This window comes from Anas platyrhynchos, chromosome 1 (assembly GCF_047663525.1).
Source record: "Anas platyrhynchos isolate ZD024472 breed Pekin duck chromosome 1, IASCAAS_PekinDuck_T2T, whole genome shotgun sequence".
Classification (NCBI taxonomy): domain Eukaryota; kingdom Metazoa; phylum Chordata; class Aves; order Anseriformes; family Anatidae; genus Anas; species Anas platyrhynchos.
Genome location: NC_092587.1, coordinates 112290138 through 112304813, shown reverse-complemented (window position 1 = coordinate 112304813; position 14676 = coordinate 112290138). Strand labels below are relative to the sequence as shown.

The following is a 14676-nucleotide window of genomic DNA, read 5'->3' as shown; positions in this document are numbered from 1 at the left end:
CATCTGGCATTCTTTTAGTGTGTGACCAAATCCAGGGTCTTGAGATCAGATTCCTGAATCCCCATATACATATCCCAATCACAGTAGTGTTAACTTCAGTGTTGGCCTGTAAAAATCCACAATGTCTGCTAAAGAGAGGGAAAAAATAATAACCTGGGGACTCTTCCAGAACATAAGATTTATTTAATGTAGTACTGGTGTTTAGAAATTATTTGTGCTCCTGCCAATTTTCTACTCCAACGAGCAGGCAGGACACCGCTTAGGCTTTGTGGAGAACCAGAAATACATTCTACACATCCATTATTAATTTCCATATATGCTTGACTTTTAACTGGGTCCAATGTAAAGGAATTAATTTCCAGTGTATTTAGTACTACAAACAGCCTACTAAACAGTCACCTATAAATAGGATACTCTGGTATGACCTTCCTTCCTCCCCTCCAATCATCAAGTTATTAGTATGCTCAGAAACTTATTTAAGATCTCCCAGCAGATCCTACTAGTTCTCATAATACTTGATTCATGAGTTTTTCCTGCACTTTAGCTATTCACATGATATGTTCAATAGTACTAAGTCCTGACCCTAAGTACAGTCAAAGAGAATAACATATTTAAACTAACATCTTTCTAGAAGAATACATCCTTAGCTGTTTCACTGTGTAAACTTGTGATAATGAACAAAAGGAGAAAGCAGGTGATTCCCCTAATTACCAGTCATAAATGGAAAAAAAATAAAATAAAACAGAGATGCCACCACTAAAAGCTCTAATTTTTAACCTGATTTCACATTCTGCTTTGGGACATATCCATTTTTGCTGGGAAGCAGTTGGGCAAACGAGGGCCCATAATGAAGAACTACCAGTGTAACCAGGTAGATAACAGTGTAAATAGGCAGATATATGTCTGGACCTTGAACATGTTCCTTAAATGAGTCCAGCTTCTCTTGCATTCTTTTCTTTTTGTTTTAGAATGGCTCGGACAAAATAAATCTTCACCAGACAGTATGTGAAATACCCTTCTCTCCTGATGCTTAGGTGATAAAATTTTACTGTGCAGCTCAAAAAGCAGCAAGTGCATACTGTAAAGCTGAGAATAGGAACTACCCAAATGGCAGGTGTTACTGTAGAATTTCAGTCTTTGCTGTGGCTTGCTGATTTCATGTAGTAAATAGAAAATTACTGCAAGCAATAGGATTTGTAAACAAACTTCGTTGTTCAAACCCTGAGCTGATAACAATGATGATTTAGGGCAATGTTATGGTCTCATTAACATTGAGGTAATTCTAGTCAGGCCAATGAGGTGACCTGTGCAAATTTATGGCTTCTCAAAGCATGGTAATACCAAGGCAGAGGGAGATGGGAATTTCCAAGTTCCTGCACCTGGATTCCTGCCCCACCTGCCTCCAGTCTCATAAGGGAATGAGACCTGTCTGTGCTCTCTATTTTCACCCTCGTGGGTGTGCTCCAGGCCCCCGTCTGGAAGATCAGGGGATCAGGATATGGAAATGTGCCACAAAGCAAACTCTAACTCACTGTGGGAGAGTCTAGAGTTGCATTACTGAGGGAGTCTGCAATCAGCACTTTTGCATCTGTTCTAATACTTCCTGTCAAAGACTTCGCTTTCAGCCACACATACTTAAAAACAAACTAACTAAATGAACTTGTCTCTTGTTGAATACATGAAAATAAAAGCTCATATACATTACCTTGTAGCCACTGCATGTCAATCCTGCATTCCTCTTGGCTAGGACACACTTCATTCTCAGGAAAAAGGATCTCTCAATTTCATATTCTGAAAGCATAAACCACACTGCTTATTTTTTACTGAAGATTTCAAAACTATCCATAGCTTTGCCTCTGACAATTTAATATAACTGTTTATATCTTAGGCAGCAATAGAAGTCAACCACTCTACTTCCCCACTCAGTCTCCACCCTCAGATTTTACCTTGATGTTAGGATTCCCTGTGAAAGTTGAACAAGCCAGCAGGACTAGGTGTCAAATTTTCTGCTTTTAACCACCCTTCACAAGGCAATCACCTTATTTCTGAACAGCCAGGCACCAGCCTGTATTGGTAAAGGGAAGGAATCTTCTTTGGCACATAGGTAAGGCAAAGTACTCTCCGAAGTAATAGCAGAACAGGAAACAAGAAAATGCATTGTTTTTGTAATAATCTGTGTGTTGTGACCAGGCTGGCACAATTCTGGCCTCTATATCACTGTGTCACTGACTTCTGAGGTATTCTTGTTAGATGGTTGTTAATGTCTTCAAGGGTAATCTCAAGGAAATTTTTGAAGTTAAATATTGCCCAGGTACACTTATATTTTCTCCTAAGAATAAGTTATTATTCTCTTTAACAGTTAGTTATCCCTTTAACATTTCATACATCATTAATGGTTCTGAGATTTCATTATTGAAAGTTGCAGGTCAGCAGAAAACAACTATATTAGGGAAAAAAAACTCATGACATGTCTGTGAATAGGAAAATCAAGAAACCAGAGGGTTTTTCTGACTTGTTGCAATGTGTATTACTTTCTTAATCCCCACAGGGTTTGATACAAAGCCCACTATAATCAGATGGATTCTTGCTTTAATTTGACTTAGCTGTTGTGTTCCCAATTTTTGTGAATCCATCACCCAGTTAACACCTCTTGGCCACACACCTGCAGTGGTTTGAGCCTCAGACCACTACCTGAAAACCAATAAACTCTCTGCATTAAGTTCCAGATTTAAAGATCTGAAGATATAACCACAGAAAAATGACTTGGTCAGGAAGGAAGATAAATGCAACATGCAGTGCATGTCAACTAGTATCAGCCTTCCTGAGTATTTGAATTTTCCATTTATCTTCCTAATGCAAATTAGATCCGTATGGGGAAAAACAGGCACTCTAAATGAACTGGCACATCTACTATAGAGTTTTAAATACAAATGTATACAATTTGGTGGGAGGAAGCCATACAGTACAGATTGCTGCTGCTGAAGCATGATCTCATGATTAAAGAATGGATCTGAGAGTTAGGAACATTGGTGCAGTTCATTGCTTCGGTACAGATTTCTACAGATTTAGTGCTTGCTCTCTTTCTGCCACAGTCCCATACATGCTAAATAAAGGTAAAGTTCTCTCTTTGAGGTTGCCACGGGAGAAAAAAAGAAAAAAGCACAGTGATCAGGACAATAAAACATCTTCAAGCATGGCCTGAGTTGCTACCATTCTTACATTCTTTTATAAAGAGATGATTAGTAAAATCAAAGCTTTTCAAATGTCCTGCCACAAGATTTAAAGGACCTCTTTCAGTATAAAGCTCCCTCTGGACACCTTATTCTTTGGTCTTTTTTACTTCTACTTCTACTTTCTTTTCTTTCTTTTTTTAAATATTACAGCAGACTACTGGAGACTAGTGCAGACACTACTACAGAAACACTCAGGTAGCTCTGACTTCAGTGTTCCACCAGGAATAGGGTTATGATTAAACTGTGGTCTTTGAGTGTCTATAAAACTACAGTAATACCCAAACTGTAAGACAACATTTTTTTTCCTCCACTGTTTAAAACTGGAGATCAGTTCATTATTAAGAAAGGGGTCATGTCTCCTTGATTTCATGATGGTTAATGGCAAGCAAGAGGTCCCCTTGGAACACCAGTTCTCTTAACTAGCTACAGAATCTTAAGAAAACCAGAAGAATTATTAAAACAACTTGAGGGCGAGGGTTTTGTGTGGTGTGGGAGAGCAGTGTAAGGAAGGATATGTGCCCTGGTATGAAGTGGTGGGGTGAGGGAAGTGTGATAGAATTTTAATTTAATGGTAGCTGTGATTTGTGATACCAAAGACTAATAACTGGTAACTTTATGGTATGTAATCTAGTGCAAAATGATACAGCTCTAATTTAATAATGATAACTCTAATTTAATAATGATGTATTTATTAACCATTAATCATTGAATTATTTTTTTTTTAGTTGTGTTGACAAACCAACATACACTAGTCTCTTAAACCAGTTACATCTCATGTCTGCAATCTGAAGAGGGAAGAATTACCCATGAGGTAACCAGGGACTCATCTGTGAGCTCCAATTCAGCAGCTTGAGCTTGCTGACATGAAGATAACTAAGCAAAAGGAGAGATGGCTAGTGTCACCCAATAGAATCTGGACCCTGACCAACAACACAGCCTTTTTACCTGAAGGGGCTAAAGGAGTGTACACATGATGATAAATGAGCCTCCATCTGTGTGTATTAACTGCAACTGATAGTGCTTGTGTGGGAGCCCAGTGTTGCCATGAGAGTTGCCATTTTGTGCGGGAAAAAATAGAATGTGCTGAAAGGAGGAAAGGAGAACCTCACCATTCCTGGATGGTCTGGGCCGTAACAACCCTAAGAGTTACTTCATAGTGAAACATGCCCCATAGCACAGATGGAAGCACAAGGCCACATTTTAAACCAGCCAGCTGGGATTGTTATGTGGCTAGTTAAGGCTAGTGGTCACCTCAGGGTGCCCAGTGAAAGATGTGCCGGTACTGCATGACACCTTGTTTGCAGCATTGTAACTGAAGAATACAAAAGCTTTCAGAGTGATTTCTTGTGAGTCTGTGTAAAATCCACTATCAAACGTTGTGAGTGGTTAGCTGGCAAGAAAAAGTGGGACCAGGCCACTCATACTGTTTCTGCTTATGTAAGCACTGTTTGTATGTATGGGGTGCTTATAAAAGCACTGTTCTCCCATCCATGTTGATATGTTATTGGTCAGCTCTGTGTATGCCTGTGTTTGTGTGCATCTACTGGGAATAAAACCATCTCCAGATCTGATCAAGAGACTGTAAAATATAAAGGAGCAGTAAGACCAAACCCTTCACATAAAGAACCTAAATGTGCAAGATTGTGAATGGTGTGAATTAGCGTTCATATAAACTGATATCTTTACCAGTGTGAATCCCCAGTACCCTTAAAAGTAGCAGAAGGGGGGTAGCAAAGCGAAAAAGAACTAAAGTAAATTTGTAATTGTAAAGCAGATTGGGAAATAAAGAACCCTGGTATCCTGCTGGATGCTAACACATTCATCAATATAGTGCAAAACTTGAGTTGTCACATCCCGGCTGTACTTGATGCAATTAAGATGGTCTACTCTGACGAAGAGAATGTAGAAAGCAAATGAGGTACTTAAAGGTCTAGCAAGCAAAGAGGGAGAAGCTGAATATTCATATAGAAGAAATCAGAGGAGCCGTGAGAAGAGTAACTGTTAATGCATGCTGCCCTGCTGCAGAGGTTAATAACAAAACTATGAAGAGACAGTAGACATGTAAGCACAGTTACAAAGCAGGAAAAAGCCTGTAGCATAAATGTCCTGCACCTGCTGTAAAAGCAGAATGACTGGAGATGTCCAAGGGTGTAGCAAAAGTCTCAAATTAGTAAAGCAAGAAGAACAGTAAATGTAAATGGAGCACTTCAGGCATGTGAAATGAGTGTAACTGAATAATCTGATGAGTTAAATGGTTTTATCAATCACAATTAAGCTCTGAAAAAAAATATATATATATATCAAAGCTACTAGATCTAATAACATAATTAATGATATCACCGGAGTTTTTATCATGTAAATATGTAAGCACGGAACATATAAACAACAGAAAGAATCCTAGGCTTTCAAGAAAGTAAAAGAGTCTTGAAGCACAGAGGAAATCAATCAAGCACTATCAGTTCTTAAATAGTTCAAGGTTGAGAGAACTGTGGAATAAGCATGTATATATGAAACTTCAAGGGAGATTAATGAATAGTGAAATGTCATTATTGAACTCAGTTATAAGTAATACTGAAGAAAAGTAGCCTTCTAAAGTATTAGAGAACACTCATACTTGTCTAATAATTGGAGCTTAACCACTGTATTTAATTATTCCAAGATGTTAACTCCATAAATGCATCACTGTAAGCGATGTTAACACCTTTCCTTTAAGTGTTAAAAAAAAAAGTAAAAATCTATGTATAAATGTAAAATCTTCCAATTTAAACTGAAATGTAAAGTTTTATTTATTTATTTATTTAGAGAAAAGACTAAACTCTGGCATCATCTAATGAAGAGTAACAAAAAAGCTACTACTGAGTAAACCAGAAAGTCTTACTGAGATGTTCTAGCTGAGTTAACACAAAACAAACCATTTGAAACAATCTTTTGTTACTTTTTTCTTCCATATGAAGTACAGAAGAAAATGTAATCCATTCAAACCCTATGGATATTGATAACTACGTGTTACTCGGCTTTGTTTGTATGTTTATTTTTTAATAAGGGAAATAGGGAAATAAAACCAAATCCAGCATGAAGATGTTTTCATCTCCAAACAAAGGAAATCTTATCTCTCTGTATGAGGATGTACATAATATTATTACTAGTGATAATGATAAAAAGAACACTGTTACGAATGTGTTACACATTACAACATTGTAATGTGTGTGTGTATGGATCCTAACTTGATGTGTTTGCACAATAGCATTTTGAGAGCTGCAAGAAACAAAGGAGAACTCATTAAGCTTAACAATGTTCCCTGTGGTAAGCTGTACTTTACAACTGCAGATCAGAGAAGTCATCCAAGTTTCAACATACAGAATGAGAATGTGTGTGAATATGTGTGCATCTGTGTGCAAGAGAATGGGAGTGGGGACGTATTTGGGTAGTTTTTGTTTGTTTGTTTGTTTTTCCAGAACACTACAGTGTTCTGCTTCTCCTTTTGAATATATTTAGGAAACAGCCAGCTTAGGTTTCAAAGTGAGCAGTCACCACACAGAGATGTGAAATTTTGTTGCAATGCTTGATAAATTTCACTGTTGATGGGTCTCTTAGTGCTATTTCTTTCAAACACCTATTATTCCAGCAAGTCCAACACATATGATGAAAGTTAAGTTTAATTGCACCTTCTCTAGCATTTGCCCTAGCTGTCTGTAACTCTGACAAACAGCTGTGTAACTTTGTGAAAGGTTTTAATGCAGTTTTCCATTATGGATGTAAGTTTCGCAGCATGGTACTGCTTTTCTCATCTTCACCTTTACTTTCTACGTCAGTATCATTTTTTCTCCATTTATGTGAATGTGACTTGTTTCCCTCTTCTAAACAGTTTTAAAGTAATTGGAAAATAGATACTTCTTTACATGAGTTGAATTATTTTCAAAGCTTGCATGTTCTTCTGTTCAAGATTTTTTCAGAAGGTGAGTTAAGAAAAGGTCTCAACAGCTGGTATAGCTAAAAAGAAAACTCTTCCCCCACTTCTAAATTGCTAAGTATCTTGAAATGCTCGGATGATAGCTTCCTGAAAAGAAGTCCAACTGTCTTAATACAGCTTTTAACATTTCCCAGAACTTATTGATGTTGTGTTTATCTACTACAGGAATTAGAGATGAAAAGCAGAGCTTTAAGGTTCTTTCTAAATATTTACCCTCTCATTTTTGTCATACTACTCTTCTTGATCCAGTCATGGAATGTGATCTCAGGTCAGTTTTTCTATTCCAGCCATTTCCAATACTTGTTATAACTTGGATTTATTCATGATAGTAAATTTCTGATTTTGTTTGCTCTGTATCAATGTTTAACATTTGAAAGGGATTGTCCTCTCCCCATTGCTCCACAAACTCTTGCTGAACTCTATTTAAGAGTGATCTGTAAATCTTTCAGTTTTTATCCTGGAATTCTAATTTTACACTTTCCCCAGCTGGGTGATTAGTAATACACAGAAATCTGATGCAAGTAAAACACTGTTTTTGATAAACATGATTATATACTCTGAGCAGATTTCTCTGTCTTTTCTGATTCTCTTTTTTTGGAAAAGTGTAATTGAGGTTACTGAGATCCTGGCTTTTTCAGTAAGGCTACTATCAATATTTTAATAGGTCCTAAATTTGAGGTATCATATATAATGAGTTTTCCGGGGGGATACACTGCAAGGTAGAATCCTTACCCATGTCCCAGATGATCATTTCAAATTGTTTATTTTTTAGACAAACTCTGTTTCCCTTTTCAGATTCAGATAAGTTTTTCTAGTCCACTAATATACTACTATACTACCTGGGCGTCTTACAGAAGCTCCCTTTCTGAAGCACCACTACAATTTAATTGATTAAATGAATTATAAATAATGCAGAGAGTAAATGGCTTAATTCAAATCCCACCCCAGATTTTTCTGTTTGTTAACATCCACAGAGAGCAACCTGCAAAGGAGATTGCAGAGAAACATTGTTGTCTCTGGACATACTGATGATATATTTCTTTCTGACAGCTCTTAACATAATTTCTACAAAGTATGCCATCTCAGTTATCCCTTTTCTTTTCCTTGCCTAGTATATCAAACAATACATTTTGACTGCAAGCACTACTCAAGAACAAAATAGCCTGTTTATATTTTACAGATTTGTACTTTTTTACTCTTGTAAACAGAATAAATGTCATGGTACAGAAAATGAGTTTTGCTATTTTGGATAAAGAATTTGTGCATTTGTTCACTCATAATGCACAAGACTGCCAAAAAGGATTCTCCAAGCATTTCTATGAAATTATGGTTAGCTTTATGGAAGCCAGAATTGTCCATCCCTGGGGGTGCAACTATGAAATCCATCTTTGCTTTCTACTCCATCTTTCATCTCTTTTGAAAGAAAGCAGTCACAAAGTTCTGTGGTTTGCATGCTGTTTGTACTGTGGACTGAGAAAAAATCTTTTTTTTTCCACAGCTTCACCTCTCATGTCTTTATTTTCTGTAAGGTAAAAGCTACTTTTTTTATATCTCTTTCCCAAAGTTCCCAAGTTTTGATAGCAGCAAAATATGGCATCGTTTTGTTATGGATCCACTTTATAAATTAACATACATAGTCATGCAATCTGCACACTGCTGCACCAAGTACCATTTTTAAAATGTACATTTATGCCTTATCTATCATCACAAAAGGTTATGAAACAACATTAAAACTGAGAGCTTTTGACACAGCTAATGATGTGCCACATCAATTAAAATCTTGATTCCTGTTTGCTCTAAGGGGCAGCTTGAGTGTAATATCAAAGGTCAGCTATAGTACAAGAGAAGAAAACCATTTTGACATGGCACACCTTGACTGAAGTCCAGGTGCGCACAGTTACCTGCTTCTACCTTCCCTCCTGCAACTAGTGTGGAGGCACATGCCTTCCTCTAGTGCTGAGACATGAATGTGTGATAAACTGTGCTCCATGTCCCTTCTGGACTGTTTTACAGGGTGGAAACACAGATAGCACAAGTTCATGTCTGCATAACACTTTACTGCCCATCCCCCAAACACCCTGCATATTTTTACCCTTTCAGTTGGTTATTTTCATCTTACCTCCTCTACACTATAAAGTTGCACATGTTTTGCTCTTATTCTTGTGTAATCTGCAAAGCATCTGGGTCCCACACAACACAATGCTAACTAAAAGAGCATGCAAGCATCTTGGCTAGCCTTTTTTTTTTTTTTTTTTTTTTTTTTTTGAGAATAACAAGGCTACGGCTTTTGTAAGATACAGAAGAGACAAAATGTCACAACTTCCAGCCCTTCATTCTGAATGTGTTTGAGGCCAACTTCTAGAACACGAAAGAGGTAAAAGGTAGGGAGCATACAAAGGAGAAGCTTATACAATAGCATGCACGGTTCTAGGGAAATCCTTGAAGCTGGGAATCACAGATGGACCAACAGAGCCAGGGTGAGAATAGGCTTGCAAACGCTGTGATGGACTTCCCTTATTCAGAATAGGCCTGCAAATGAGCTAGGAGAAAATCGGGAGTGAAACCTGATGCATATTGACCACCATCTTTATTATTATCATTCCATAAAGAACAGTGCCAGAGTGAATCTGTGAATAAAACTATTCTGTGAATTGAAATACTGCATGCAAAGGGGTGTGCGAACACCACATTTCACCACTCTTCCTTGGATTGTGTGGTTAAAACTGGATTCCAAATAAGAGAGAAGAAATAAAACAATTACCTTCCTTTCTCCCTGTTGCACTGCAATATCACATATTCACGTGCAAGTTACAGCCTGAAGTGTATACCTTTGAGAATACCTCTTTTTAGTAAATGAGTGGCATCAGTTGAATGATAAAATATATATGCCTTACATTGCAAAAATGCAGATTTTATATGCATAGATAGCAAGTTCCTAAGCACATACTAAGTTGAAAAGTGAAATTTGCAGGCTGACTTGTTTTGTCTTGGTAATGCTCTTGCTGTGGTAGGAAAGAAATCAGCTCTGTTGCTAACCTCTGTCTTTGAGTTCCAAACTTGCAAGATCTGCCCAAATTTCCTCTCCATTTGGACAGTTTGTTCTGTGTTCTGACTGTGTCCAGAATCCTGTCAGTGCTGCAGAGAGTAAATTGTCTCAATTATCATTCCTGTCATCCAAATTCAGCATTTGCCCAAATTTTCCTTTTTCCTACAAACGATTCTTCCAAACCTTTATTTAGAGAAGAAAATCAGCAGAGCAGTAGGCAGAAAGGAAAAGTCTAGCTGTTATAGTCCAAAACACTCTACTCTCTTGGTATACTTTACTGCTAATTACTAAAGGAAAAAAAAAAAAAAAAAAAAAAAAAGTGGGGTGCCAGCAATCTGCCCTTCTTTCCACTTTTGCACATCCAAATTAATAATGTTTTCTAGATTTCCCTAGTTTAAAGTAACTCCACCAGTGGCAGCAGGGTCATCATGTTAAACCATTAGCCTTCAATAACTATTCTCATGTATTTTTAAATGAATCAAAACAAAAAATAAATCCTAATAACTTTTGTCTTTTTTGCATATGTGTTACTAGAACAAAAATCTTTAAACCAGTGTAACAAAAGCGCTTTCCAGATGTACACATTTCTATTCTATTCTTTTGGTATCAAACAAGATATGCGTAGGGAAAATGGTCTTTCCCTAGAGGAAAAGTATGAACTGGCATTTACTTCTTAGCTGGACTGAAACGGTGCCCCAAAAGCTGGAGAGCCAGACACAATGTGTTCCATATTCTTTGTATTACCTACATTAGGCTTATAACACATCACATAAGAATTATCCAGTTGTTAGGAAACAATTGGTATGTCTATGGCAATAACTATAGTATTCCTCTTTCCCTTTGTCTACTCTGGGATATGTCAATAAACTGCTTTTAGTACACCATGCCTTGATGTGCAAGTCAAAGGTTGGGAAGCTGTAGCTGTTTTAAAGTATGGAAATATCAGACAAAGACACATGAAACCAATAAAAGACACACTGTGTCAAACGAGCTGACTCCAAATACACACATGGAAGAGCAATATGCAATGCTGAATCCCTCTCATTATTGCTCACTCAACCTGCAATACAAATATTTCCAATTTCCCTGGCTTGCTTGCTTGTATTCAGCTACAGTGGTGACAGATGACCAGTCATACCCAGCTTTCCTTACCCTGATATTTCATACAAAAATGTCCTGCTTTATTCTTGTAGATATGGTTCAGGAGGTACAGCATTTCCCAACATCCTCCAGATAGTTTTGTGAGTGTTACTATGTTGCTACAAGCCTACCTCACTATGCTGCTCTTTTTAAAGAAAAGTGTTAGGAAAAGTGGTTGGTACAGACGCACTGTTGATAGCAGCATCATTTGGAGGGCATAAAATCCCCACTTATGTTAGTACTTGCAGCCCGGTTTGTGTCATTATGTTGTTTCCTCCAAAGAGCACGCAAGGGGGAGCTGTGTGTAGCCAACAGTTCTGGTGCAATCTCCTCGCTCACTCCCTGAAACAGCCAGACACTATTTCAGACACCTTGACAACGTTTGTCACCTCTGAACAAAGTAGCATGTAGCAATTGCTTCACAAACCTCTGCTGGCATTATATTTCCCACCAGGCTAGCCCCAGAATGGTTTGCTACTGGTAAGATTTGGCATGGCACCACAACCTACTCGGTCTCCTGAACTAAACAGGGAAGATGGGCAGCACGTATTGAGCCTCTACAGCCAGTCAGAAACATAACCTTTCAGTCTTCCAAAACTGAATAACTGCTGTTAAACTAGCATCCCCACATCTTGGGCCCATCCTCCCTGATTGGTGACCACCTTCTGCCCCAGCAGGAAAATCTCATCCAGTGGACCCAGTCTGTTTGTCCCACTACTGGAAGAAACAGAAGAGAAGCTTTCAGGTGCTCCAGAGAAGACAGCATACATCAAAACCACTTCTCCAGATGCTAAAAAATCCATTTCTTAACACTACACCACAGAACAACTCCTGGATTTCTGTTACCAAAGTACTGCATATGTTTGCATGGAGACCCATGAATCTTGATATCAGCCTGTGCAACAGATACAGGTGGTGGGGAGTGCCAAACTGAGGTGTAAGGATTCACAGGTATAGAACTAAACCAGGTCACAGAAACATGCTGTGGGCTGCAAATGCTATAAGCAGTATTTGGAAAGGAGTGAAGAACCAATGAAGTCATCTGAAACCTGAGCACTGCCAGTACACATCATTTGGAAAAGATATCCTTTTTTTTTTTTTTTTTTCTAAACCTATTCCAGTTGAATATAATGGATTCATTTTCTCACAAGTGCAAAGCCGGACTAAAGACTCATGTGAGATGATTTGCTGAGGCATACCCACAATTAATGTGTATTTCAGAGGGTATTTTTCCCTACCCCAGCCACCCTGAGAAGGAGAATCCAGCTGTTGGCTTCTTTCATAGCAAAGGATCAGTACATATTGCTTTACATTTTCAGTGCTAGTCATGCAAATAAGAAAGCAGCTTAAAGACTTTTTAAGTTAAAGCTGAAATTCTCCAAAGCCTCCACAGACCACGGGGCTTATGGCTTTCATTGAGTCATAGCTTATACACTTTAAACACCAGAAAGGAACATTAGATCATAGGTCTAACCTGTACATTGCAGCTCATTAAACTTCAGTGAGTTACTCCTGTGCTGAGATCAGTAACTTCTGTTTGCCTAAAATGTATCTTCTATAAAGGCATACAGCCTTGATCTGAAGACATCAAAAGAGGAAGAAACCACTGCTTCCCTTAGTATTTTGTTCCTGTGGTTAATCAAACCCCTAGTTATAAATGTATGCATTATTCTAATTTGAGCTTTTGTGGTTTCAGTTCACAGACATTGGTCCTTGATATGTCTTTTTCTTCTAAAACAGTCCTTTAGTTCCCAGTATTTTCTTCCCTTGGAAGTAAGTAGACACAGTTATCAAGTCACCTCCCAATCTTCTTTTTGAAAAATCAAACAGATGGTGTTATTTCATCTTTCATTATAAGCTTTTCCAGTCCTTCAATCATTTCTGTGGTTCTCTTCTGTATTTTCTCCAATTTGTCCCTTTTTTTTTTTTTTTTTTTTAGTGGACAACAGAATTATGCAGAAAAATCCAGTGTCCATTTCACTAATACCATACAAAAATGCAATCAGTCACCCTTGCTATTCCTGTTCACTATTCCACTTCTTATGTGCACAAAGATTTCCCAGCACCCCTTTTGGCTACAGCATCACCATCAGAGCTCACACTGAGCTGCTTGTCCTGTATGACTTTTCAATGTTTCTGAGAGTTGTCATCTTCCAGTTTCTTGGGCCAAAAACTTTCCTTACCATAATGTGATTTATGTCTTTACTGCATGGTCTGAATAGAGGTGACACAACAGCTAGATTATCATCTTCCATGTTCCCAAATTTTATTACAGTTAAAATTCCTATGGAATCCAAACTCCTGGAGGTATGTGATTATTCAAGAATTTTCACTTTCTTTTAAAATAGTAAGGCATCTACCTTTTACGTTTGGAGACATGCCTTGTTGTACCTGAAACATTAGGAACTATAAGCCAAGTTTTAAATACTTAAAAAGTTATGATTTAAGAAGGCTTATACTTTTAATATTAATATATCTTGTTTAAGTAGGTGGCTGAGATATCTGAAGAAAAATAATGTGACAGGGAGCATTATATAAAGAAATCCCCACTATGTATGATTTTATGCATTGAGCAATGATTTCCTTTTCCCTGAGAAATAAAACTCACACAAATAAGACTTATAGAGCTCAACAGCTGCAAGGCTTCCACCTGTCTTATGTACTATCTGTCTTTTAGAAAAGCTTATACAAAACTGATGAAGCACTGGAAATGTAGGGAAGATTCAAGGAGAATAACAAAGGACAATGAAGAAGATTAAAAGTAATTGAAGTAATAAGGGGAGAGCATAAAAATTTACAAAGACTGTAAAACTGGAGGGCAAAAATAACCTGTACTTTGTATTATTTAATACCACTAACAATACAAAGTATAGATATGTATGCCTGCATTTGTGAATTTATTTCTACTATAATAGATCTTACCCAGCTACAACTGTTCAAATAGCAACTGAACTAAAAATACTTATACATATCTGAGAATTAGCTGAAGAATACTGAAGCAATAGCTGAAGAATCCTGAGCAAGTAAAGTTAAGTGAGCCATGCTGCAAATTTGTGTTATGAATGCCTGTATCTGCTGTGCAACATTGATTTTACTCCTGAGTAATTCCACAGATTGGAGAGATCTAAAATATAGCAAAGTTAAAAAGGGAAACTTTTTATTCAACCCAGTGACTTGATGATTCAGATACATTTTAAGAGATCGGAAGAGGAAAAAAATCAAACCAAAATGACAAAAAATGCTCTTTTAAAAGTCTGTTTTCCCTATTATTAGAAAATAAAACCACT

The 14676-nt window shown here is 37.4% G+C and overlaps 1 protein-coding gene across 2 annotated transcripts in view; it reads right to left on the bottom strand.

Moving 5' to 3' along the window:
- SIM2 (SIM bHLH transcription factor 2) overlaps positions 1 to 14676 on the bottom strand; it is a 63452-nt gene that overhangs the window by 28614 nt on the left and 20162 nt on the right. For both annotated transcript variants that reach the window (XM_072026916.1, XM_005012889.6), the window contains exon 6: positions 1706 to 1791. In XM_072026916.1, coding sequence (XP_071883017.1) covers positions 1706 to 1791 — 86 coding nt within the window. The remainder of the gene's footprint in view (positions 1 to 1705; positions 1792 to 14676) is intronic.